We start from the raw sequence: 26,473 nt of genomic DNA, 5'->3' as shown, positions 1-26,473 counted from the left end.
CCCCCCCCCCCCCCCCCCCCCCGCCCAAGGAGGCCGCCCACACGTCCGGGAGGCTGACGTCAGGAGTTGCTCCTTTGTTTCCTCCAGCCCGGTCTCCCGCGGGCCCCTGGCAGCTGAGAGCAGTGTCCTCAGCTCCTTCCTCCTCTTGGGACGTGGCTCAGCTGGAGCCCCGGGTAGGGGGACAGGGAAGGCTGCTGTGGGAGTCGGTTAGTCCCAGACCCCTCGTGAGCTATTATGAGACCGAGAGCCTGAGTCCCCCACAGGTCAGCCCAAGGTCATTCCTGAGCTTGATTTTCAGCAAAGCAGAGCAGGCGGCTCCTCGCGGAGTGAGTCCCACTTGGCCCAGGTGTGACACATCTGCCCCTCGCGGCCCTGCGTGTGAGGTCGTACCCTGGGTGCGGCGTGGAGGGCTTGGCTGTGGGCGTGCGTTCCCAGCACAGCCCTGCGCCTGCTCGGTCAGGGAGAGGACGGGTGGTCTGGGCACACCCCCAAGCAGCCTGCACTGGGCAGGACGTGACTCCCATCCAGGTGGCCCTGTAGGGGTGGGACACAAGGGCACAGACAGTGACTCTGCCACGCCCTTCATGTCCAGGAGCCCTGGACCCTGGCTCTGACCTTGATGCCACGCCCCTCAGTGCACGGGGCGCAGAGCCGCCTCCCTGCTGTGTGGGCCCTGGGGGGTTCGGACAAGGTGGCGGCCCGTGTGGCGACATCCCTCATGGTCTTGCCCCAGGCACGTGTGTGGGCAGGAGGGAGCGTGTTCTCTCCCACCCGCAGCCTTGGCAGTGAGCAGGTCCCTCCCTAGAGCCTGGCCCCAGCCCCTCTGCCCTGGCACACGGGCCGTTGTCCCCAGCTCTGGAACCCCATGCCCCAGCCTCCCTCCTTGGGGCTACGGCAGCCGCACGGGAGCCCCAGCAGCTTGTGCAGAGGGGGAGTCGCCCGTACAGTCACGGGGCTGACGTTTCCTTCGTCGGGGGCTGACACTACCCGGGAGGGACGTTACGTGTTCCACCGGCCGATTTGTATTTGCATCGCGAAGACACAGTAGTAGACGATTGCGGGATAAAGTGCCTATGTTGCCCGCGCGGCGACGGTGAGATATGAGCGAGCCCCCATGTGACTTTGCTGCCTGCTCGGCCAGGACCCGAGACAGCCTGCTCTGGTTTCAGAAATACTTCACGAGGAAGGCAGTTTAATTGGAATTTTCCACACATCTAACACTTTGATGACTTAAGAAGAGGGAACGCCGTGCCGTGGAGGCCTGAGCCAGCACGCGTGCACCTTCTCTGGCCACGTGGGGAGCACGTGCGTGGCTCGTGGCAACTCATGTGGCTCATGCTTGGCCGACAGCATGTTATGTCATCAGCCATTCAGTTATGGTCAGTACGTTTCTGTTCCAGCAAAACAAATGCTATGGGATGATGGGAAATCAGCTCGTACATTTCCGCCCCGAATACCCGTGGGACGTGCCGTGGGGCTCTGGGACAGGAGTGCCGTGGCCTGGGAGACTGGCCCAGTCCCATGCTATAAATCGCACTTCCTCTCCTTGGACCCGTGGTGGGCCTTGGGTGCCACGCCGGCAGGAGCCACACGGGCCGAGCACACGGGCACAGCGCCTGCTGCCTCGGGGGGCCGCCGAGACCCACTCCTGGCCCCACGTAGGCTCCAGCCGAGGGGCTGCGCAGCCACAACAGCTGGCTTCTGCCCCCTTCGGACGTCCATGCAACCCCTCCGGCCTCCAAAGCAGCAGCTGCTGAAGCAGGCCCATCCCGTCAGCAGGTCCCTCGCGGCCTTTCCAGCCTGGGGGCGCTGTCCGCCACGGGCTGGATGCTCCCAGAAGAGCTCACTGAGCCATTTTCCACTTAAGAGGCTGTGTTCCCTCCTCTTCCAGTAAATAAACCATCTCAGGCAATGATAATCCCTTAGGGAAGCTCCGTGACAAGCTCCTGCTGGGCTTTATTTGATAATGGGCTCCGTGAAACATGGCCAAGCCCGTCCCGAGGCCGCAGCCACTCCTGAGCCATGTCCCCCATGGGCTGCAGGCACCATTAGCACCACCGCCGCCGCCGCCTGGGGTCTGACGGGCCGGCCTCCCCGGCCTCCCCACGCGCGTCCCACGCCTGTGCACCTGCCCTGGTTCACTCTGCCCGGAGGGTGGTGCTTTCACGGGTCCGCAGCACAATAACCCCATCAGGGATCAGTGCTTGGTGCTCTGACCGTTCTCTCGGACCAGTCTGCGGAAGCGCTGGCTCCTGGCCGGAAGCGCCGAGGCAGAGCTGTGAGGCCGTGATGCTGGCTTCCGTGGACTTGCACTTCCGTGGAAGTGGGCAGGTCACCATGTCCATAGGCCGGTATGTGTCGGTGACGCTCTAGCGCTACCAGGAACATCAGACCTGCCTTCTGTTCTCTCTGAAGTGGCAGCAAGGGGCCGCTGTTGAATTACAGGACGTGGCTGTCCCTGGAGCCCATGGGGTGTCCTGTGCACTCTGCTGGGGCCCTACACCAGCCGCCGAGCGGGGCCTCAGCACACACTTGCACACCCACTCCCACACTTACACTCACACTTGTGCACACATTTCACTCATGCACCCCTGTGCTCACACTTGTGCACACATTCACGTATCCACTTGGTTTCTCATACTCAGGCTTGCACGCACACTTGCTCGTGCTTGTACACACGCCCATGTACATGCTTGCTCTCTCACACTTGTGCCTGCACTCACGGTTGTGCATAAGCCACACATCTCACACACTCACGATGGCACAGTCATGCATGTTCACACACGTGTGCACGATACACAACCCTCAAACCGCGCAGCCCCGCTATGGGCGGCCGTGACAGTTAGTAGAACGCCAGGGGGAAGGACAGGCGGGTGCTGTCAGGGTCCTTGTGAGTCATTTGAATAAGATTCGTCTTAATGAGCGTCCCTGGAAGGTTCCAGACTGGAGAGAGTTTTTTTCATTCTCCTGCAAAACTGGGATTTTACTGGTCACCGGTCTGTAGACCACTTGAGTGAGCACACGGGCAGCTTGGCTCTGCCTGCAAATGCGGAGGAATAAAGCACTTGCGGGGGTCTGCCTCATGTCTCGTGGCCGCGTGCTGGGACTCCGAAGAGCACGGCGGCCGCGCCGGGCCTGCTCTGTAAACACCCATGATCGCTGCTGTTCCGAAGAGCCGGGGTTTTGGGGGGCCCGAGACGAGCCAAGGGCCGCGTCCCCGGCAGCGCTGCCAGGGGACCTTGTTGCCCGAGAGAGATGGCGGGTTCCACCCCTTCCTTGTGGCCGGACAGGCTTTTCCTGACTCAGCATCGACCGGGGCCCCCCGCGGGCCAGGGGAGGCGCAGAGATGGCCGGGCCGGCCCGCTCCCCCACGGCGGCGTGGAGGCACTCCGACGACCGAGAGGGGCTGGCGGAGGCCGCTGGCAGCCCGCACGACCGGCTCGGTGGCCAGCGGGGTCGCGCACCCAGCTCTGGCACGGCCAGAGTCATGGGCACCACCTCCCAGCGCGGCGGGGGGAGCCCCACAGAGGACCTCGGGCCTGCCCCCCGCTATGGTGTTTGGTGCGGGGTGTCGTGTGTGTGTGTGAGGACTTTCCCTCCATTTCTAGCGTAGGAAACATTAAGAGATGCTGTTCATAGATTTGTTCTAGGGACTTGGCAGTGAGAAATGGGATGAAAGTCACCAGTTCACGGATGGTTTTGTGCCGGCGAATTCCTGTTGCCGTTGAGGTGGCAACATTGAGGGACCATCAGGCCCTTCGAGGGCCCAGCTCCGGCCCTGGGTCTCCCGCCCCCCAGCAGCTCCCGCACTCCCGGGCCCGCTCTCCTCATGTGAATGTGCGGCTACTGAGCCACTAGCGTCCTAAACCTGAGCGTGACCTTTCTAACCCGAAGTGTCCCCGGTGTTCTGCCCGCAGGATTACGTGCTGGCTGTGGACGCGTACCACGCGGCTATCCAGCACTGCCCAGAGCAGGAGCCGCAGCTGCTCAGCGGCATCGGCCGGATCTTCCTCCAGGTACGACCACGCCGGCCACAAGCTCGGGCGGCCCGTCCCCTCTGGGGCCATCTGGGCGGCCCGGGACGCATAGGAAACGGCACAGACTGGCATCCGGGAGGGGGGCTTGGGCGGGTGGGCGTCTGCCTTCGCCTCCAGTCAGGATCCCGGGGTCCTGGGATCGAGCCCCACGTCGGGCTCCCTGCTCCTCCCTCTCCCCCGGCCGGCGCTCTCTCTCTGAAACAGATAAAATTTTAAAGAGAAAAGAAGTAGCCCAGTAAATATTTCACCTGCGACGTTCGGGGTTTCGGTCTTCACAGTAGTTCTGGTTTGACTATGTCAAGTCCCGCGGGCTGTAGCGGCATCTGGAAGCCGAACTCCCTGACGGGCATCTCCCTCGACTGCGACTGGTGAAGCCCCGAAACGGGACTCAGAAGGCCCCTGTCGCACCCAGAAGAGTGGTGGTAACACCACACAGAGCCTTCCCTGAACGCGGCTGGTCCTAGAGTCACGGGCTGCTGTTTCGCTAGAAAGAGCAGAGTCCAGCGTGCGGCAGCCCCAGCAGGGCCGAGGACGAGGCGAGAGCAGCGCCAGCGCCGGGACGCGTCTTCCTGACCGGCCGGTGCTGGGGCGATGCGCGCCCCCCCTCATGCCCGCCGCTCCCCGGACGGCCGCCCCACCTTTGCAGCTGAGGCCAAGCGGCCTCTGCCCACGGCACCCCCTCCGCCTGTAGGGCTTCCACCATCACGTCCCCGAGCTGGGGCTGTGGAAAGGAGTGTGGGCCGAGGACGGTTCCAGATAGTCGGAGAATGGCCAGGCGTCTCTGGGGCACCACTCACATGGGCACACGCCGTGCAGAGCCGCTCCCCCTTGGGCATTCCCGGCCCTTTCACACAGCAGCAGACGGGGCTCCCCAGCGGCAGAGACATGAGTGTGACAGGAAGGACTTGACCGAGGGCTCTCAGCCCCGGGCCCAGGTTCTCTTCACCAAAGGGGTCCACACACCGTCCTCACACCACATACACACACACATACATTTGCACACACTGCTCCTACACCCTGTCATCCACACACACACGCACACATACATCTCCACACACTGTTCCTACACCCCTCGTCCATGCACACACACACACACTCTTATACCCCAGTCATCCACACACTCACATCTCCTACTTCTGCCCCACCCCCAGCCCATACTGTTTGTTCGTGGGAAGCAGATGAGACCCTCACTGGGTCCAAGGACAGCCTGACACTGGAGGCCACCTGTGGTCTTGGAGTCCCTGGGGCAATAGATTTCTATGCACTGATGTTTATACCCTGTGACTTTACTGAATTTGTCAGTTCTGGTAGCTTTCTGGTGGAGTCGTGAGGGTGTTCCGTATATAGCGCCGCGCCGTCTGCGGGTGGTGAAAGTCTGGCTCCTCCTTACCAGTCCCGGTGCCTGTTGTTTCTTTCTCTTACCTGATCGCTGAGGCTGGGGCCTCCAGTACTGCGCTGAATGAAAGTGCTGAGCGGACGTCCCTGTCTTGTTCCTGACCTTGGGGGAAGGGCTCTCAGTCTTTCCCCACTGAGGACGATGTCACCTGTGGTCTTCCCTGCTAGCCCTTCGTTACGTTGACGGGTGTTCCCTCGGACCCTACACTGCTAAGGGTTTTATCATGAATGGATGGTACTTTGTCGGACGCTCCTCCTGCATCTACTGAAATGATCACGTGGCTTTCATCCTTTCTCTTACTCATGTGAGTATCCCATTGATTGATTTGCAAATAGTGAACCACCCTTGCATCCCAGGGATAAATCCCATTTGATCGTGGCAAATGGTTTTTTTTAATGTTCTGTTGGATCGCGTTTGCTAACGTCTTATTGAGGAATTTTACATCTTTGTTCATCAGGGATATCGGCCTGCGGTTCTCTTTTTTGGTAGTGCCTTTGTCTGGTTTTGGTACCGTCGGCATGCTTGCCACACAGAATGAATTCGGAAGTTTGCCTTCCTTTTCTGTTCCTTGGGATGGTTTGAGAAGCACAGGTATTAGCTCTTCTTTGTATGTTTCGTAGAGTTCCCCGTGAAGCCACCTGGTCCTGGACTTTTGTTTGTTGGGAGATTGTTTATTACTGATTACATTTCATAGCTGGAAGTTGATCTGTTCAGATTTTCTGTGTCTTCCTGCTTCAGTTTGAATAGTTTATGTTTCTAGGAATTTACCCATTTTTTCTCAGTTGTCCGATTGGTTGGCATATAATTTTTTGTGATGTTTTCTTACAACTGTTTGTGTTTCTCTGCTGTGGGCTGTTTCTCTTCTCTGACTTGTGATTTTGTTTATTTGGGTCTTTTTTTTATGAGTCTGGGTAGAGGTTCATCAATTTTGTTGATCTTGTCAAAGAACCAGCTCCTGGGTTCATTGATCTGTTTTATGGGGGGGGAAGGGTTTATTTTAATTTTATTTATTTATTTACTTATTTGAGAGCATGAGCAGGAGGGAGCAGCTGTGGGAGAGGGAGAAGCAGACCCCCCACTGAGCAGGGAGCCTGACCCGGGGCTCAACTCCAGGACTCCAAGATCATGACCTGAGCCGAAGGCAGATGCTCAACTGAGCCACCCAGGCGCCCCTGGGGTTTTTGTTTTGTTTTGTTTTGTTTTTCTTTTGTTGTTGTTGTTGTTTTAGTTTCTACAGCATTTATCTCTGCCCTAATCTTTATAATTTCCTTCCTTCGTCTTGTTTTAGGTTTTGTTTACTCTTCTTCTACCTCTTTTAGGTGTAAGGTTAGGTTGTTTGAGACTTTTCTTGCTACTTGAGGTAGGCTTGTAGAGCTACAAACTTTCCTCCTAGAACCGCTTTTGTTGTGTCTCAGACATTTTGGACCCTTGTATCCTCATTTTCACTTGTTTCCGTGCAATTTCTGGTTCATTTGATTTCTTGGTTGACTCGTTTATCACTTAGCAGCTTGTTACTCTGCCTATGTGTATCTGTGGTCTTTGCAGGTCGTCCTGTTCTGTGTCCTCTCTGATGCATTGTGATCAGAAAAGGTACATGGTACGGCTTCAGTCCTCTTGAATTTGTTGAGACTTGTTTAGTGGCCAAATATGTGATCTGGTGTGGAGAGTGTTTTGTGCGCACTTGAAAAGAAAGCATTCTGCTGCTTTAGGATGGAAGGTCCTAAATATATTTGTTAGATTCCTCTGGTCCCGTGTGTCATTCGAAGCCGTTGTCTCCTTTTGACGATGCGCTCAGATGATGCGTCCGTTGGCGCGAGCGGGTGTTGGGAGTCTCCGCTGTTGTTACTGTCAACGAGCCTCCTCACGTTTGTCACGAACTGTTTCGTGCATTTGGTTGCTCCCATGCTGGATGCGTAAATATTTACCATTGTTTATACCTTCTTGGATGGTTCCCTTTATTAGTATATAGTGTCCCTTCTCTGTCTCTCTCTTAAAGTCTATTTTGACTTACCGAAGCATTGCTATCCTGCTTTCTTTCCACATCTATTTGCATGATAAATGTATCTCCATCCTTTCACTTTCCATCATCAGGCATCTTTATGTCCAAAATGAATCTTTTGTAGGCAGCATACGGGTGGTATTTTGTTTTAATGCACTCTGTCACCCACTGTCTTTTGTCCAGAGCACTAAGTCCATTTACATTCAGAGTAATTACTGATAGATTTGTACTTATTGCCATTTTGTTACTTGTGTGATTGTGTAGTTTTTCTCTGATCCTTTCTTCTCTTGTGGTCTTTCATGGTTTGTTGACTTTCTTTAGTGATACTCTTTTCTCTTTGTTCTTTGCACATCTAATAACGGTTTCGAGTTGTCGCGATCTGTTTCTATGCAGCATCTTCCGCCTGTGGCAGCCAGCACTGGTGTGTCGGTCACTGAAGTTTGAGCCCGTTCTTTACTCCTCCCCCGCCCCAGGTTTTGGTTATTGTTGTGTCCTATTTTATTTACATCACTTATTTTGTGAATGCCTTGACTGAGTTTTATGGATACACTTATTTTTACTGCTTTTGTGTTTCTTACTTTTCTCACTCTCCCTGTGGTCTCCTTTCTACTTTCAAAAAGTTCCCGGTTAGATTTCTCGTAGGACTCGTTTTGTGGCCATGAATTCCTTTAGTTTTTGTTTGTCTGGGGAAGTCTTCATTTCTCCTTCTGTGCTGGGGCCAAGCTCATCTTCTCAGTATCGCTCCAGCTTTAGGATCCACGCAGCTGAAGCGAGCACACTCCTGTCCCGACGGACTTGCCGGACAGAGGTTCTTAGCTGCAGGTGTTTCCCTTTCAGCACTTGGAATGCATCATCCCCCGTCCCTTCTGGCTTGGAAAGTTTCTGCTGCGGAATCCTCCGGAGGCCTTGGGGGTTTCTCTTGTACGTGACTGTCTTCTGTCTTGCCGCCTGCCCTGTCGCTGCTTTTTGCCATTTTCATTACTACATGTCTAGTGTGGACCAGCTCCGGTGGATTTTGATGGGAATCCTCTGTGCCTCGTGGATGTGGGTGTCTGTTTGCTTCCCCAGATCAGCAAGTTTTCAGTTATTTCTTCAAGTAAATGTTCTGTGCCTTTTTGCCCTCCTCTTCTTTGGGGATCCATGAAATGCAACTGTTATTACACTTGTTGGAGTTACTGAGTTCCCGAAGTCTTTTCCTTCCTTTTGCATAATCCTTTTTTTTCCTGTCACTTGCTCCGCTTACTTTCCATCACTCTGTCTTCCAGGTCACTAACTTGCTCCTCTAACCTGCTCTTGATTCCGTCTAGTGTATTTTCAGTTTCATGTATTGTGTTCTTCCTTTCTCACTGCTTCTTTTCTCTGTGTTAAGGCTTTGCTGATCTCCTCCACTCTTCTCTCAAGCCCAGTGAGTATCTTTATGATCAGGAACTCTCTCTGAGGCCACTAACCTCCATCTTGCCCAGGTCTCTTGCTGCAGCTTTGTCCTGTTCTTTCGGCGGCGACACGCTCCCCTGTCTGCTCAGTTTGCCTCTCTCTGTGTGAGGAAGGTCAGCTACGTCTCCCGCTGCTGACAGGAGTGGGCAGGTTGTGTGCTTTTAACGCCATGGCCCCGGCCCTCTTCCGTGGAGGACACACAGCTGCTACAGAGACAAGGCAGGCCAGGGCCACTCTGCCAAGTGCCCACCCGCAGGGGTGCGGCATGACAAGCTGTGTGCAGCAGTCCTCTTCCATGGGGGATGGCGGCCGCCACGGAGACCAGGGCTGGCGGGGCCACTGCAAGATGTGTACAGGCATGCGGGAGGGACGGGTGCTTTAACAGGCTGTGTGCATTCTCCCAGCGAAGTCAAGGGACGCGTAGGTTTGTGCCGGTCCTCTGGGTGAGGGGACGCGTGGCGGGCCCGGCTGGAGGGGTTGCACACAGGCAGGTTAGGAATGAATCTGGATGGCTGTGTGGTTGTGCTGGGGGCAGGGGAGGGCATGCTGCCCGCCAGCCGCCCTCTTTTCTTGCACAAGCCCCTCAGGAACTCCCCCTCCCTCAGGCCCCGGGCAGTTTTCAAACTGCTGCTTCTGATCTAGATCTCCTGGGCTGTTTGCCCCGCTGTCCCTGTGAGGGCAGGGACCCAGCTTCCCAGTGCCTCTGGGCTCTCCCAGAGCCAAGCAGGCAGGTTTTTAAAGTCCCAGGCTTTAAGTCCTGCTGGTTGTAAAAACTCCGCAATTCAGCCTGTCTAGTGTTCAAGTCCAGATGGTCTGGGGATTCATCTGCCCCGTGTGGTGTCTCTGGTGAGTTCATCCATTTCTCAGCCCTCTCCGCACCCACGGCCCCCCTCCTGTGCATGCCAAAGGTTTACTCCCAACCGCATCTCCGTCCTTCCTACTCTCTCGGATGGGCCGGCTTCTCTGCCTTCCGTTGTAGGGTTTGTGCCGCCCCGAGGTCATCTTCCGGGTTGTTTACGTTGACGTTCTCTGGCTGCATCTGTGGGACCAGCTGAGCTTAGGGTCCTCCCACTTGGTCCCCTCTTTGAAAGTTGTTCTTCATTGTTTTACTTGGTGCTGGGATTCCTTTCAAAGGGTACAAATTAACCACTGAGGCCAAGTAAGGCCTGTAATTCACCTCGTTCCCGAGCTGGGACGCCGGCCTTCCCCCGTGTCCTGACCGGCGCTGTAAGGGGTAATGACCAGCGGCGTTACCGTTTCCCCACCCGGTGCAAGCGCATGTTCTGAGCCTAACGTGCCGGGCGGCTGTGCGTGCGGCTGTGCGCCTCCTGATCCTGTCTCCTGAACTGACTTTGTCAGAGCAGATTGGAGACATAAAAACAGCCGAGAAGTATTTTCAAGACGTGGAGAAAGTCACCCAGAAACTGGATGGACTGCAAGGCAAGACAATGGTCTTAATGAACAGGTAAACCTCTGAAGACTATTTTCTCAAATTTCCCAAGAGCTCAAATGCCCTGAGTAAACCCCTTGGGGAAGGCGTGCCACCCGGTGCCCAGACCTGACCCCCAAGTCCCTCACCCCCCAACACACCCACTGACGTCTCCTTGAACTTAGGCACCTTTCAGTCTCAGCAGATTTTAAAATGTTTATATTGTCTCCGTTTTCAACATAAATTTGCATAAACGTTTATCCTCTCTAGCCTCCCCAGCTGCTTTGATGCCCCATTTACATGTCTGTGGGAGTCGCGCGCGCGCGCGCGCGCACACAGTGTGGGGGTAGGGGTGGGGGTGTCCTTAAGATGGAGCCTGTGCCCAGTGCAGAGCTCACGCCACCGCACAAAGTGACCGTCACGCCAGTGTCCATTTGTCCAGCAGGAAGGCACTGAAGTTCTAGGTCACCTGCAAGAGCGCGGTCTGCCGGCCAGGGTGCGATGTGCTTCATCTAGCTGTGGTGTCCCCCCGGCCCCCAGCACCAGGCTGCTCAGAGTTACCCCGAGGAGATGGGGCACGCTCCTGCCCGTGCCCTCCACCCTTCTGCCTGCCTGCTCCCCCTGTCCTTTGTGTTCCAGAGCGTTCCTGCACCTTGGCCAGAATAACTTCGCCGAAGCCCACAGATTCTTCACAGAAATCCTCAGGATCGACCCAACAAATGCCGTGGTAAGGTCCCATGAGAGCCAGGGGCTCACAGCCGGGGCCCGTGCGGCGTCCGCGGGCGTCTCTCCCAGCGGGGGTGGGGTTTCCCGGCAGGGCCAGCCTCGGCGGCTCCCCCCGCCACTCTCCCGGGACGGGGCCCCCCGAGCAGACCGCCGGCGGCTGGGTCCGACCCTGTGCGCGCGTCCTCCCCTCCAGGCCAACAACAACGCCGCTGTGTGCCTGCTCTACCTGGGCAAACTCAAGGACTCCCTCCGGCAGCTGGAGGCCATGGTCCAGCAGGACCCCAAGCACTACCTGCACGAGAGCGTGCTCTTCAACCTGACCACCATGTACGAGCTGGAGTCCTCCCGCAGCACGCAGAAGAAGCAGGCACTGCTCGAGGCGGTCGCCGGCAAGGAGGGCGACAGCTTCAACACACAGTGCCTCAAGCTGGCCTAGGGCGCTCGCCTCTGGAGCCCCGGGGCCTCTGTGAGCGGCGTGTGCGGGAGCTCCTACAGGAAACAACTGGCGGAGTCAGTGAAACCTTTGGCGGGTGCGGAGCCGTCTTCGTGCGGAGCCGTGTGGAGGCCGGACTGCCGGGCAGCTCGTCCCACTGCAATGGGCTCTGTGCCTGCGGCTCTGCCGGCGGTTAGGAGTCCGGGGGTGACAGGCTCTGGGGATGGCAGACAGGGGCCGCAGTGGCTCCGAGGAGGCACTGGGTCCCTTTTGTTTATTCTCGGAAGCTGAGCTGCTTCATCTCGTAATTCTGAATATGCTCGGAGAAAAGCTGAAAACTATCCTGAACCGTCCTCCCTCTGTAAATCCCCGTACATCTGGGCATAAAGGCAGAGAAACACCCAGCAGACCGCCCCGCCCCGCTCTCCTTCCCCCTCACATCCCAGAACTACACACGTCACTTTGATTCACCCGATTCCTTTCCAGCTGACACCACACGCCGTGGCCGGGCCCGGCGACAGGGTAAGATTCCACCGTATTTCTTCTGTGGTTCGTCCGTCCCAGGGAGGAGAGAGGGGCCCCGAACGCAGCACGCACCGAGCGAGAACACGGAGAGTGCACGAGCAGGTGCGCTCGGGGGTCTTTCTGAACCAAGCACGATTTCGGTGATTTTTCATCAGGCATGTCGGGGCAGTCGCTTCAGTATTTACAGAGTAGCGGGAGGCGTTTTCTGCTCTACCCGCTAGGTCCTCTGGTTGGTTTGATAAGCCAGGTGACAGATAAACGGGAGAAAGGTTTAATTACGTACAAGGGACCCATAAGGACAGGAGTCCCAAGGACTAGCCAGGCGATTGAGGCTTCTGTGCCGTCCTGAGCTAAGGCAGGGGCAGGGGAGAGCAGGGGGATTCACAGTTTTGCCCCCCTGGACAGGTCAGAGTTTATAGCCGGGAACAGCTCCCCCTCTGAGCGAGACCCCCCCCAACCCTTCTGCATAGTTCAGGGAGATGTACATGTTTTCCTTACGCCTGCTGCATCCTGTCCTCAGCTCGAGATAATCCATTTGCCGAAGTAGCCTATGGTGGGGACACGTATCCTCCACCTGCCACGGTCCTACCTTTGACGTCTCCGGGAATCTCTGCCGCGGGGCGACTGAGCGGCTCGCTGACCTCGTCTCCTAGTCCTGGCAGTAGCTCCGTCCCGTTAGCAGTTGGGCCTCCTGCAGCAGCGCGCAAGAGGCTGCTGGGGCGGGCCGGGGCGCGTAACCCTGTTTGCTAAGAGGCCTTTCTGTGGGGACAGCAGGAAACCAGTCCGGGTCAGTGGCACAGGCCGCCGCCCACTTCCGAGCCCTGGCGCTCGGAGCAGCTTCAGATGTGTGGAAGCCATCGGACGGGTGGCCCTGGCCTGCTGTGGGACCGTCGCTAGTGAGCTCTCCGCGTGGCCCACGCAGCAGTGGGCACAGAGACTGTCCACGCAGGGTGGTTTCCCCGAGTGTGTGGGGGGCAGGGTCGGCCCCAGCCGGCATGGCCGCAGGAAATGGCCGGTTCTGGCGCCCGACAGCCCCAAGTGAGCAGGGCGGGGGAGGTGGAAGCTTTAGCTTGGAGAGTTGCAGCCGCATGGAGGAGGAAGCAGAACTTGGGACCCTTTTACGGCAGAAGACAGAACCTCAGAGCCCGGGGCAGCGTCGACCCTGCGGTCCGCGGAGGCATGTTAGGGAAGCACAGGGTCCGCACAGCCCCCACTTCCATCAGAGAACCCAGAGCAAGACTAAATCTGGTCCCCAGTGAAGTCGTTTCAGTGACCCGGCCTGGTTATTTGCAGAAGTAAATTGTATTTATTTATTAACCCGGCCTGGTTATTTGCAGAAAACAGGGCTCACACGTAGGCTCTACCAAATCTGCTTTGCTGGAACTTTCCATAAAAGGTCCTAGATGAATCTCAGAAGCCTCTCGAGGCTAAGAACCCACACCAAGGACCTGCCGTCAGACTTTGCTCACAGTACATACAGATTTAGGTGAATTCCTCTCTCCTCGAGGTCCCCAAAATATCCTGAGGTTTCTGGGCCTGCCAGGAAGTGCCCTTCCTTGCAGACCAGGCCGGGCCGCCAGGCATCCTGTAAGCGAGGGGCCAGGATGATGTTCCCCCAGGGTCTTACTGGTCCACAAAGTCAGCCTTAGTTCCCAAAAGCTGATCATCTCAGAGTCTTTACGTCGCTTTCAGACAGAATGTTCTAGTCAGGACTAGTAATGTAACCTCAATCCTGTCCTGTCACCAGCATGGAATCTGAGCACAGTCCTCACGCATGAGGCCACTAAGATGAGGACACCAAGTTGGCAGATTCTGGAGGGATCAGGTAGCAAGAAACATTGTTTCCTCTTAGTTCACAAAGGTGTATCTTAAACAGTTGAAACCTTAAGAGAAGGTGGTTTCCTTAAATCTGGAAAAACAAAAGACCGGGCAGTGTTTCAAAGCGGAAGTCACGGAATTACCGCTCTCCTGAATTCGTGCAGCCCCGTGTAGTGCTTGTTCCGCTTGAATCCGTGATCCGTTAGTTCCAGAAAGTCTTACCCAGCTCACTTTTCGGATTGGAAGATTCTCAGAAGCCCATCCTTGTCGAGTCCATTCCTGGACTCTCCCTGAAGGTGAGGTGCCGTTGCGGGAATGCTGCGGCCCCAGCATCACGGTAAAGCAGCGGGTCTGTAGCCAGACAGGACTTCCACTGCCCGCTGTTCACGACCCCAGGAGAGTTCGTTATAATGGAATTGACCAAGCAAGGTGCTCATTTCCGTACATTTTAAGATAACGGGAATTACAACCAACAGTCTCCAGGACATACTAGATTTCATGTAATTCATAGAACATACTCATACTCCTATGGCGCAACCTAATAAAGTTTATCGTCATGTATGTGACGTGCTTTCCATAGAAGTCCACACCAGATAAGCCTACTTAACCCAACGTCATTCTTCGTGTAAGTGGGAACAAATCTTGTGAGATGGTCCAGGGACCCTCTGGAAATTCTCAAAACTTAGAGTCAATGAGGGCCTTATTTAGAATTCAATTCTGGGAATTTTGTCCAGAGTATCAGCACGTTTGGACACTTGACTGAAGAGGGTCACAGACCATTGTCGAAAAAGAGTACTTAATTAGGTCGTTTTCTTCAAAGTGCCAGAAACTTAAGACCTGGTGCACAATCTTGGCTCCTTGGCACATTATTTAAAAGGTAAAGAAACTTACAGTCTGTTAACAGCAAAACTGAAGTCCAAGAAAATTTCATTTTAAGAGTAAAAACCAATTTTGTTCCACTTGCTCTGATATTAAAACTAAATTTTAACCTTAGCCAGCTTGACTACACGTTAAAATTTCTCTTCAAAGATTTCCTTTTCTGGGGACTCCGTCCGTGAAGCATCTGGCGCAGGTCATGATCCAGGGTCCTGGGATGGAGCCCTCCTCAGGGGCTCCCTGCTCAGCGGCGAGTCTGCTTCTCCCTCCGCCTCTGGCCCTCGCCTCCACTTGCGCGTGCATGTGCTCTCTGACAAATAAAACCTTTTTTTTTTTTTTTTTTTAAGATTCTTTTTCCACAAAGCTGCAGCTTTCTTTGGCCTCACCAAAAGTGTATCTGCGTTCCTCAGAACTCCTTTTGCCAAAATCACACTTTCCTTGCGTACGGGAATGTTTTCCTTATGATTTCTAGTAGCTTTGATCACATTATAATTTTTGAAGCCGGAGAGTGCCAGCCGCGGTTGTGAACTCTCCCATTAGTATTCTCTAGATTGTAATGCATAGACCAATTTGCCGGTTTCTAGCGACCTAGGCTTCCTGCTGGTACAATTTGGTTCCATGTGGCACAAAAACATGTTGCTAATAGACACAAATATCTTTTTAGTTCCTCTCTAAAAGGGAGCCAAACTAGGTAAACCCATCCCTCTTCCCGCTCTGCTGAGAAACCTCTCCCTCAAGTCCGCATTTCCGAGCACTGCTCTGAGTCCTGGGGAAGCCGGGAGTGGAAAGTCTACACCGCAAAGGCACGGAGAGGCTCCAGAGTCTCTGGCTGGAGGTCAGGGGCTTACGCACCTGTTCCCACACCCTGGACACCCGCTGCCGAAGGTTCCCTTCCGTGTTCTGAAGAGCAGAACGGTCCCGTCCCAGCGTCGTCCTCTTACCGGATCCGTGGCCGCCGCGAACACAGGAGCAGGGGAGGTTTCAGGGCCGGTAAAGACAGACGGGACAGGCGTTGCTTCTGGAACCACACTTGTGGTGTGGAAGAGATCTGCAGGACCTTGTTTCCAGATCCCGGAGAGCGGGAGCAGCCTGCGTGTCAACGGGTGGACCCTCCTCCCCCCCGCCCTCCCCAAGCTCAGTGACCTCAGGCTGCCGCTTTCCCTCTGGGGACACAGTTTTAGTCTAGCTTGGGAGAAAGACCTGCAAAGAATTAAGTTAAAAAAATGATGCTGTCAGGCTCCGGATATCCGCTGTGATCACAAGTCGGGCCACACCAGGGGTCCCCCTCTTAGCTTCTTCGTTATCACTGATCTCAGGAGGTCGTCCACACGAGGGCTCCGTGTCTGGGACGTTCTCTGTGGCCTTGGACCTGGGAAGGGCATCCCCGCAGCCTCTGGGGACCGGCGGCGCGGCCAGAGGGGAGCAGCCGGGCCCCGTCAGCCCGTCTGACGTCTCGGGGACCGCCTGCGAAAAGCTGCTGAGAAATTGCAGCTACGGCCGTTCTGTCAACAACGATTTTGTAATTTTTAAGTCTTTCGGAGGTTTCTGCGTCTAATTAAAGCAGGCGCTGCGCTCTGTCTGATCTGGAGACCCTTGATGTTAACTGTGCTGCTTCCGTGCGCGTGGGGCTCCCGACGGCCTCCCACCTTCGTCTCCGCGGCGGACGTGCCCCCGAGGGCCCACGCATCTGCCTCCCGTGTGGCCGCAGACGGGGCGCACCCACACTTGGGTCTGGCCTGATTTTGGAGCCGCCGACCTAACCAAGCCCAGTTCTTAGGACACGGGACAAGCTCAGAATCTGCCATTCCCGCGGCTTCCGGGGTCACAGTTCTAGAACAGACGTTAAGCCGGGGTGCTGGGAGGTGGGGTGAGTAATTCTTCGGATTTTAAGGAGGGAATTTGCACTGGATGTCCCCTTTAGTTCTGCCAGGACTCCTTCGCCGGGTTAAGGGAGTCCCTAGCCGGGCCGCTACGCTCCGTTTCCACGTGGTCCTTCCCGCAGACACCAGTGAGGCCGCGGTCTGGGCCGGGCGCTCCCTAAAGCCGTTTTCCTCCAAAGAGCCAGTCCAGAGGCTCCGGCGGTGGAGGCTGCCGTCAGAGGTGGAAAGGTTTACGGGGTGAGGAGCGGAGGCAGCGCCCGCAGAATGAGGAAGGGGCAGCCGTCTCGGCCCCGAGAGCTCACGCTCGGAGTCCGCCGCCAAGCCGAGACCTGCTGGGCGCGAGCGGGCAGACCGGGAAGCCCGCGCGTCCGGCTTCCCAAGAGAACGGAGGTGCCTCCGGTGACCTGCTGATCTCGGACCCCAGGCGGGCGCTCCCGGAATGGGGCCCTCCCAGCACCCGCGAGACGACGACGGGGCCGAGGACGACAGCCCTTGACAAATCGGGAGCTCGTGCGGCGGACGGAGCGCTGCGGTGGCTTCGGGCCGGGTCCCCGTCCATTCGGCCGCGGGAGTGCCCCACCCGGCCCACCGCCCAGGGAGAACATGCTGGCGCGCCTCAAGGCCGGGCGGTGGGGACGGAGCTGCCCGCAGGAGAGAGCGCAGGAGACAAACGCCGGGTTAACCGCTGCAGCCGAGCTTGGGCCTCTGGGAGCCGGACTGACGCCTTAGAGGAACTTGCCCCTGGGCGGGGGCTGTGGCAGTTGGGGCTGTGGCAGTTCGGGGCGCACCCCGCTGTGTGGAACTGTCCTTCAGGTTGGTGTGCGACCCGCCGTCCATCGAACCTGTCACGCGACCCGCTCACGCCCACGTGGCGTCCCCGGGCGCCGCGGCCCCCGCAGCCCTTCAGTGCGTCTCCCGCGCCCGCCGGCTCTTCGGCTGCGGCTTCCTAGAGGCCCCTGGGCGGGGTGTCGGCCTCCCGGGCCCATCACGGCCTGCGGCGCGGGTCCAGGCGCGGGTCCAGACGCCGGTCTGCGGGGCGGGCTCGCCGGGCCGGGGCCTGTGTCCGCCGCACGGCAGCTGTGCTGTGGGACAGAAGACCCAACACACAAAAACCATCTCCGGGAGGAAAAGACCAACAGAAGCCAAGCGTGCTCGTGACAACCGTCCGCCAACTGTCACGGCCGCGGAGCGAGGGCTCCAGCGCGCTCCTGCGGGTCGGAGCGTACGAAGGGCCGGACGGACTGTCCTCCCTTCCCCGAGACCCGCAGGCGGAGACCGGGGCTCTGGCCGCACAAGCCCTCGCCTTCTGCGGGCCGCGCCGGTCGGAGGCCCCGGAGCTCCAGGCAGCAGCGCGGAGGGAGGCGGGTCCGGCCGGCTGCGCCTCTGCAGGGACGAGACGTTTCTCCTGCGCCCGCTGGGTTCCTCAGCCCAATGACCTCACTGACGCATAAGGGAGGCGAACGGCAAAGTTTGTGTAGGGACGGGGGACCCGTAAGAACGTGAGCCCCAAGAACAACCAGACGGTGGAGGCTTCTGCCATCCTGAGCTACGGACGGGGACGGGAGCACTCGCGGGTCGCGCAGGGGAAAGCCTACGGCTGGCGGCCAGTCTGCGCGAGGCCCCGTCCGGACCCTCCCAGGGAGTTGAGAGGGAAGAATTTCTCTTGCTTCTGCTGGGTCTTGACTGCCTTCAGCTCCGACCACTCCGCACGTGCGAGTGGCATTTGGGTCCCCTGTCCTGCTCCTCAGCCATCATTTCCTGCTTTTAAAGAAAATCTAAAGTACCTGAGAATTCCTTCACCAGGGAACTGCTGGCAAGAGTCCTTTAAAGATGTAGCTCTTGGGGCACCTGGGGGGCTCAGTCGTTAAGCCTCTGCCTTCAGCTCAGGTCATGATCCTGGGGTCCTGGGATCGAGCCCCACATCGGGCTCCCTGCTCGGCAGGAAGCCTGCTTCTCCCTCTCCCCCTGCTTGTGCTCTCTCTCAGGGTGTCTCTGTCAAATAAATAAAATCTAAAAAAAAAAAGGAAGTAGCTCTTGGGGCACCCGCACGCCTCAGTCCACAGAGCACGTGATTCAGTCTCCAGGTCAGGAGTTCCAGCCCCAGGTTGAACACAGGGATTACTCAAAAATCTAGCTCTTCTAACACATTTTAAAATATCCATTTTTAAGACTGTGATATAGGGGCCTCTGGGTGGCTCAACCGGTTAAGCATCTGCCTTCAGCTCAGGTCAAGATCCCGGGGTCCTCGGATCAAGCCCTGCACCGGGCTGCCCGTTCAGCGGAGAGCCTACTCATCCCTCTGCCCGTCCCCTCCCTCCCACTTTACTGTCAAATAAAATCTTTAAAATTAAAAAAAAAAGACTGATATAAACATTTATTGCATAAAGCAAAACTGTGTTTCTATCCATTTTTGTAATAAAAACACACAAATATAGTATTTACCTGGCAAAAAGCCTCATCACACCTCTTCAAATACAGATTATACGTTAAGAGAAAGAGCCAAAAAGACTGAGATACTAAGGTTTTCAAAGCTTTCTCTCTGAGAAGAAAAATAAAACCCGGTGAGGTCATCTGAACCCTTTCAGCTTGAGGGTTTTCCTCCAAATACGGCAGCTCTGAGGAGGTGCGCAGGCCCGTCCCTCCAGCCTGGGCCAACAGCACGAGGGGTCCTGTGGGGCCTGTCCGTGGACCGTGAGCTCGCCAGCCCCAGGTCACTTGTGCATGGGGCAGGGGGTATGGCACAGACTCCTGCAGGACGGACCCACGGTTCCCCGGGAAACTGGTATCTGTGCCCCAGATTCACCCCCTTCCCCAACCTCATTTGCGTGACCAGCACCGCCAGGCAGGAGGGCGCCAGGGCGGCTTGGGAGGCGCACTTGACCCCGCGGGCTGGGGCCCGGGCGTCTGCAGGGCACCCAAGTGGCCACCTCGCCCCTTCAAGGTGGGAGAGGGAGCCGCTGGCCACCCGGGAGAGCCTGTGTGATCCATCCAGTTCACACACTTTTCCTTTATCTTAAGATTTAAGTAAATGCATCCCTAGACCGTAACCCAGAGCCAATCAGAGTGACCCACTAACCCTGAGTGCACCCTGCTCTGCTGGACCCTGGGGACTGGAGGTGACATAGACCCGGACCAATGCCCACCCCACTCCGTCAAGGCTACTCTGTCAGGCACAGTGGAGGCACAACCCCGTTGTCCTGGCAGCTGGTTGCCCTGGGGCCCACGTGTGCAAGCGTCCAGCGGGGGGGGGGGGGTGGGGATAGTAGTGGGGTCGGCGCCCAGCGGCACGTGGGGGGTGGCCCCTGCCGGTGACCAGGAGAGGAGGGGGCTCCACACAGCTCCATACCACCAGCACTGGGTCCCCCACCTTTCCTCCTCCCAGGGTTCTAGGCCCCGGCAGCAGAGGCTGGCCTGCCGCCCCGGGATCTAGGGAAGGCTCCTGCCGAGCACCTCTCCCTCTCCCTTTCCAGGGTGGCTCACGCTGCCTCCACCGGCCCCAGGCCACCAGGGTTGCTGTCCTGTTCTCAGGCCCGACAGGACCAGACCACGTGCCAGGATCGCCAGCACATCCCGGCCGCAGAGCACGGCCTCGCGCGCTCGGAAAACACTGAGCAGGGGAGGGAGGCTGGAGCAGACGCGGCTCAAGGTGGGCGGCGCTGGACTGGAGGGTGGTGGAGGCTTCCGGCAGCCCCGAGCCTCTGGCCCGATCTGCACTCCCCCGAGTGGCCACCTCGGCTGTGGCTCTTCTTCCAGAGCCTCGGGAGTCCGCAGCTCCGGCCAGGCCTGGGCCCCCGGCCCCGCAGCGCGCTCCCCTCTCCCCACACCGGCTCGGCCTCGGGATCATTGCGGGGCCACGTGCGAGGCTCCTGTCGCCCGCCGGGGCCTGAAGCGAAACCACGCTCGAGGGAATTGCAGGGACGGGGACGGCTCGCGGCCACCGCTCCCGGGACGCGCCGCAGCGGCAGAGCCGTTTGCACGCACTCGAGCTTTCTGACCAACTAGCGCAATCCCGGACGGTAAAATCTGCACCCGCCCCTCGGGGCCAGCGGGCTTCGTCCTCCTCCTGGGCTGTTAAGGGAAAAGCCACCGGACCCTGGTTTCCTCCGACCCTGGCGTCGTGTCCTGTGTGCTGCACACGAGGACTCTTCCAGTGGGAAGGTCACAGGGGTCACGAAGGTCAGCAAGGCTGGTGAGCCCTTAAGCAGCAGGTGTCGGACAGCAGCCCAGAGGCGGCAGCCCCGCCCCCGCAAGGACACGAGCCCACGCCTCTGCCGCGCGGGTGGGTCCCCCTGCCGGGCTGTCCTCCCAGGTCTCCACGCGGCACCCCCACCAAGTCCCGCGGGGGCCCCCGGAGCACCCCCTCCCCACACGGCCTCCCACGCTGCACACCTCCGGAGGCCGGCTCACAAGGGTCCCGGCTCGGCTCCAGCGTGCCGGAGGAGTGGGCCCGTTTGCTGGAAGGACGGGATCGTGGACGCGTGCGGCTCTGTGGCCAGCAGCCGGCTCGGCACAGCTCGGGGTCTTTGCTTTGGAGCCTCCTGGAGACTAACAGCCACCGTGAGCTCGCAGGACCTTCAGAAACAGGCTACCGTCCGCAACTGGCCAAGGGGCTGGAGTCCGGACCCGCGTTCTAGAACACCAGGCACGTAGCACGCGCCCCCAAGAGGGTTTCTGCATGAACGTCCCATTCTCCTCAGTCTGACAAAGGGACTGAGGGTGTGGGGTCTACACACCATGGACTGTGTGGCCTTGTTAACCAACTGGGTTTCGAGCCTCAGTTTCCCTTCTTCTTAGGGGATTACAGGGATTTGTTACTACTTCATCAGCCTTCGGTTTCTCACCCTCCCCAAGCTTTTGTTCCCACGAAGCAGACAAACTGTGTGTCCCTCTGGCCCCAGCCCTCCACGGCTCCCCATCCCCAAACCGGGCTGCCCCCCTCCTGGAACCAGGGTCCCAAATTCAGGGAGGTCTGTCCCCACCACCCCCATACCATGTCCCCACTGCATTTCAGCCTCTCGGGCCTGCAGCCAAGGGATGCCTCCCGTCCTGCTGCTGGGCCCGTGCACCTGCTGCGTCCCACAGCTGGCAAGCTGTGCCTCCAGTGTCAGACTGAATGACGTCCCCCAAGAGTCACAGGCTGAACCCATCATCCCCCGTGAGGTGGGATTCGGAGAGAGACCCTTCAGGACGTAACTAAGGTCAAGTGCGGACAAAGGGCTGGTTCTGAGCCCAGAGGACCAGTGTCCTTGCACGAAGGGAATGCACACCTCCTCCAGCCACGGAGCAGGGCGCCCAGGACGGTAAGGGGGGTGCAGGGCTCCAGGTCACATAGCGCGAGTCACGTGTACACACCCCCACACAGGTGTGCACAGATCACTCATTCGGACCCTCCCTGGGCTGCTCAGGCCTGTGCCCAGCGCCCTCCCCCCGGAGGCCTACCCTGGGCTGCAGCAGGCGCTGGGACCAGACCCCCCTCCCCTCACCCCTGCCGTGCGGCCCTTGAGGACCAGGCCTCACCAGTCCGGGGGGCCTAGACTCCCTAGTTCTCCAGCCACCATCTGGAGGAGAGGGTCCCCCATCCCGTGGGCGGCTCCGGCCCGACAGGGCAGGTGCCCCGTGAAATGCTGGAGTTGCCCCAGGCAGCCCTGGAGGCAGGTGCAGCCCCCCGCCCCCATGTGACAGGTAAGGACCCACAGGTGGCACCAAGATCGAGACCACTCTGACCTCGCCGGCCCCACTCAGCCCAGGCCGGGCCGGGGGGTACGGACTCAGGGTCTACACTGCACCACGGGCCCCGCCAAGCACATGCGCTGGAGACTATGAAGCACTTGCTCAAACAGACTCTGGTGAGTAGCTTTCACACGGATCACGGGCCAGCGCCATCAGGTTGGAGGCACTGACGAAAGACATTCCGCGAAGGTCGTCTCTGCTTTTAACTTTCCGTGGCTGCTTTAAGCAATGCCCGTGGCTCCTAGGGCCCGCCGTGGCCGTGGACAAGAAACAGAAGACACTCGTCAGAAAGGGACCGGGACGGGACGGGCGCTGTTAGGGAACCCGCAGGAGGGGCGGAACGCAGGCCAGGAGGGCAGCACGCAGAGGCCGGAGGCAGACAAGGGCAGCTTGTCACCTGCATGGTGGCCTGGGCACAGCCAGCCCCTGCCCGGTCACTGGTGCACGAGCCAGCTGCCAGGTGGGACCTGCAGCCTCCCAGCAGGGGGTTCCTGGGACGGGGCGCCATCTCCTCCTCAGCCCTTATGGGGGGACCCATCCCCCCACCCCTTCCCGGGCTCCTACTGGCCCAGGCAAGAGGGTCTTTCTCCCCCTGGGGGATGGGGGGCAAGTGAGGTTCCTCCACGCCCACTACCATCCTGCAGGAGGAGGGGGGACCCCAGCCAGGCTGGATGCTTATGCTGCCCACAGGGCCGAGTGACCTTCCGAACCTTAGGCCGGGTCCTCCGGGGTCACGTGCACACAGGATCGCTCTGCACGAGGTTCCCAGCACACGAGCAGCACAAGGTCGACGTGAGCACGGGTCTTTCTAGGAAGCGGATCGCATCTTCTGCAGGACCGGGGAGGTCACTTTGCAGGCAGCATTGTGCGGGACCGGACGCCGTCACCAGAGCGGACGCTGGCCTTCCTCCCCGAGACCGGCCCCACCGGCGTTCCTGCAGCCGGGCCCGGGGGCCAGCCCGGGCGGTGTGGGGACCGGGAGGCAGGAGAGGCCAGCCCGGGCGGTGTGGGGACCAGGAGGCGGGAGAGGCCAGCCCCGGCGGTGTGGGGACCGGGAGGCGGGAGAGGCCAGCCCGGGCGGTGTGGGGACCGGGAGGCGGGAGAGGCCAGCCAGGGGACTGCTGACCGGGCTGGGAGACCACACAGGAGCACCCGGGGCCCCCACGTGCAGCCCACAGGACCCGACGGCCACCCCCGACAGTGGGCTCCGCTCCCACTCAGGGAACTTCACGTGAAAGGCCAAGTCAGAAAGGACAAGACCAGGTGCCGAAGGGTCCACGGCCAGAGTGACGCCCAGGGCGGAGCCGCAAGGAAAGGGTCCTGGTCTGCACGTCAGAGACGGGGGCACCACCCACAGGACTGCAAGACCGTTGGAAATGGCAGGGGGAGGCAGGGTCAGCCTCAGAGAATTCCCGCCAGAGCCACCCCCTACCCCTGGTGTGGGGGGCGGGTCCCCCTGCACGTGGGCCGCCCTTGGCCACCTGCTTCCACCCTGGTCCTCCCCCATGACCTTCCCCACCACCCCCCAGAAGGCACGGGCCAGAGCCTCCTGCCCCTGCTGCCCTTCGCGACTCTCGTGGGCAGACGGGGAACGAGACCGTGCGGTTTCCTGAAGCTGCCGCGGGAAGTCAGCAGACGGAGGGACTGAAGGCGACACGGGTCTGTCTCTCTCACGGTCCGCGGGCCAGGTGTCTAGACGCCCGTTTCCTACAGGCTCTAGGGGCGCCCCCGTCTCTCTCACCTTCCAGCGCCTGGAGTGGGCGGCTGTGGCTACGACCTCCGCCCTCACACCTCCCGCGGGAGCCTCTCCCCGTCTTACGGGGTCACCATCCGGAAGTCAGGGCCCACCCTGACCCAGGAGCACCTCATTGAGATCCTGACCACAGCCACGAAGAGCCCGTTTTCAAACAAGGTCCCGTGCTGGGTTCCCAGCTGACGTCACTCTGGCTGATGGCTGTGGCCCTCCTGCCACCTGCTCTGCAGCGGGCGTGCGCAGGTGACAGCAGGTGTATTCAATACGTTACAACCTGTCACACCTGCCACGTCCTGAGCCCCTCAGGGGACCCTCCCTGCGGCTCTGCTCCCCTTACAGAAGACAAGTCCGGACACAGAAGCTGAGGAATCTTCCCACAGCCACACAGCTCTGCGGGCAGTGGAACCGGGACGGCCTCGGGGAAGGGTCCGGCATCTGCCCTCCCACCCGACAGGACACCCACTACCTGGGGTCCCGGCAGGGCTCCCTTTCTGTCCTCTGCGCCCCTGGGAAGTGTGTAGAAGTGGAGGCACCTCTCACCCCTCGGAGGATCCCGGGGGGCTGGGAGCGTGGGGAGGCCCCGGCAGCTCAGAGTCCGCAGCTCTGACGGCAAGGCGCGGCCTCAGCTGGAAGGCCCGGCCCCGGGTGGCAGGACTCGCCTCCGAAGGCACATCGCCCAGTGCCTGGCTCGGCCACTGTCCCGTCTTGGTCCCTGGGACCCGCTGCGCCCCCCGCCGTGTCCTGCGAGGGCAACTATAGCGTTAGGTGCCACGCGGCCTGTCCCACCAGAGCCCCGCGTGCGCACAGAAAACGCTCAGGCACGAAAGCAAACCCCATCGATCTCGCAGACTGTCCGTCGCCAAGCGGCTCTGTCACGTGTTAGAGTCCACTTGGGTTTTAGGACAGGCGACCGGGGAGCCCCGGGGACTTTGGGGAAGTTTGTGTTAAATAAATACAAGCATGTTTAACACGGGAAAGAAGCTAAACTGTAGCGACGACGATAGAGGAAAGAAGAGGGTCTTGAGGAGGGTCTTGGAGAGAAGCTCACGTCCTTCCAGAACACGCCGGACATCCCTCGGCGAGGTCGCTGTGCACACAGGCCCCAGGGCCCAGCTGCAGGGACAAGCCAGCCCCAGACCCTCTGGCCTGGGGTATCACCCCAGCCAGGATGGCTCCCAGGGCCCTGGCCCCACTGCCTTCAAGAGAACGCTTTGAAAAATCACGCCCTAAGGCAGAAAACTGAGAACAGACAGAAATTCAGAAAAGGGCTCGTACTCCCAGGGACACGGGCCCCAGCTTCCTTCCAACTGAGCAGACAAGTGCAGATGCTCTGGGGCACCGTGTCCCCCCAGCCCCCTGACCCAGCTCCTCCTCCACCCGCCCACGGGGCCACCTTTCCCTCCTCAGGCCCAGCCAATCGGACGGGAAGGACAGACAGCTGTGAACGCGCGCACACGCACACGCACACGCACACACGGCTGGGGCAGGCACACACAGACACACACAACCACTTGGGCATTTTTCAGCTGAAGATTTCCCCCACAACTTCGTCAGCCTGTCGAGTCCAGGTAAGCAACACTGCTCCATTTCCAATTACGAGCATGAATCATTTCTCCAGCAGCCAGGTGGGAGCACTCTTGTTCAGGGAGGAATGTTCACACCTGGGGGAGGCCTGGTGGGCAGCCTGGAGGCGGAGGCTGGTGTACTCGCCAACAGAAAGAGCTTAAATTCCAGATTCCTAAAGGGAAGCTTTTCAGCTTTTTTTTTTTTTCTTAAAGATTTTATTCATTTGACAGAGACAGCAAGAGAGGGAACACAAGCAGGGGGAGCGGGAGAGGGAGAAGCAGGCTTCCCGCCAAGCAGGGAGCCCGATGTGGGGCTCAATCCCAGAACCCCGGGATCATGACCCAAGCTGAAGGCAGACACTTAATGACGGGGCACCCAAGCACCCCAGTTTTTCAGCTTCTACCGCCCATGTGCGGTGGGCTGCGCGTACGCCCCCCAAACTCACACGGTGAAGGCCTAGACCCCGGGGGATGGCGTGAGGAGGCAGGGCCGCTGGGGGTGACAGGTTAGGGGAGGCCGTGAGGGCAGGGCCTGTGATGGGATTCCCATCTGAGAAGGGCAGTTCCAGAGCCACTGCCCCCTTGGTTCCCTGTGAGACCCCCGTCACCCAGCGCCCAGACCTGCAGGAAACCGAGGGGCGGGCAAGCCCCGGCGCGGCGTTCTGCCCGGGGAGCTCACGGCCTGCCGCAGAGGCTTGCAGGCAAGTTGGGGCAGCTCCTGAGGGCACAGAACGCAGAGGGTACTGGGGGCCATGGGTTCTGCTCCAGAGCTGCGGCCTCCAAAGTCCGCGTATAATCCTTTTTTTTTTTTAAAAGATTTTATTGTCAGAGAGCGAGAGAGAGCACAAGCATGGGAGCAGCAGGCAGAAGCA

General features: G+C 59.0%; 1 protein-coding gene across 1 annotated transcript in view; it reads left to right on the top strand.

Moving 5' to 3' along the window:
- The window catches only part of LOC111154140 (trafficking protein particle complex 12), a 73,630-nt gene extending 58,720 nt beyond the window's left edge, over positions 1-14,910 (top strand). The window contains exons 9-12 of the mRNA XM_022513554.1: positions 3,918-4,016; positions 10,231-10,331; positions 10,935-11,022; positions 11,215-14,910. Of these exons, the coding sequence (XP_022369262.1) occupies positions 3,918-4,016; positions 10,231-10,331; positions 10,935-11,022; positions 11,215-11,457 (531 nt within the window). The 3' untranslated portion in view covers positions 11,458-14,910. The remainder of the gene's footprint in view (positions 1-3,917; positions 4,017-10,230; positions 10,332-10,934; positions 11,023-11,214) is intronic.
- Positions 14,911-26,473: the final 11,563 nt, after the last annotated feature.

The sequence above is a fragment of the Enhydra lutris genome, unplaced genomic scaffold, assembly GCF_002288905.1.
Source record: "Enhydra lutris kenyoni isolate GAN:26980312 unplaced genomic scaffold, ASM228890v2 scaffoldscaffold35, whole genome shotgun sequence".
NCBI lineage: Eukaryota > Metazoa > Chordata > Mammalia > Carnivora > Mustelidae > Enhydra > Enhydra lutris.
Note: the sequence above shows the minus strand (reverse complement) of the source record. Positions and strands in the feature narration are given on the sequence as shown.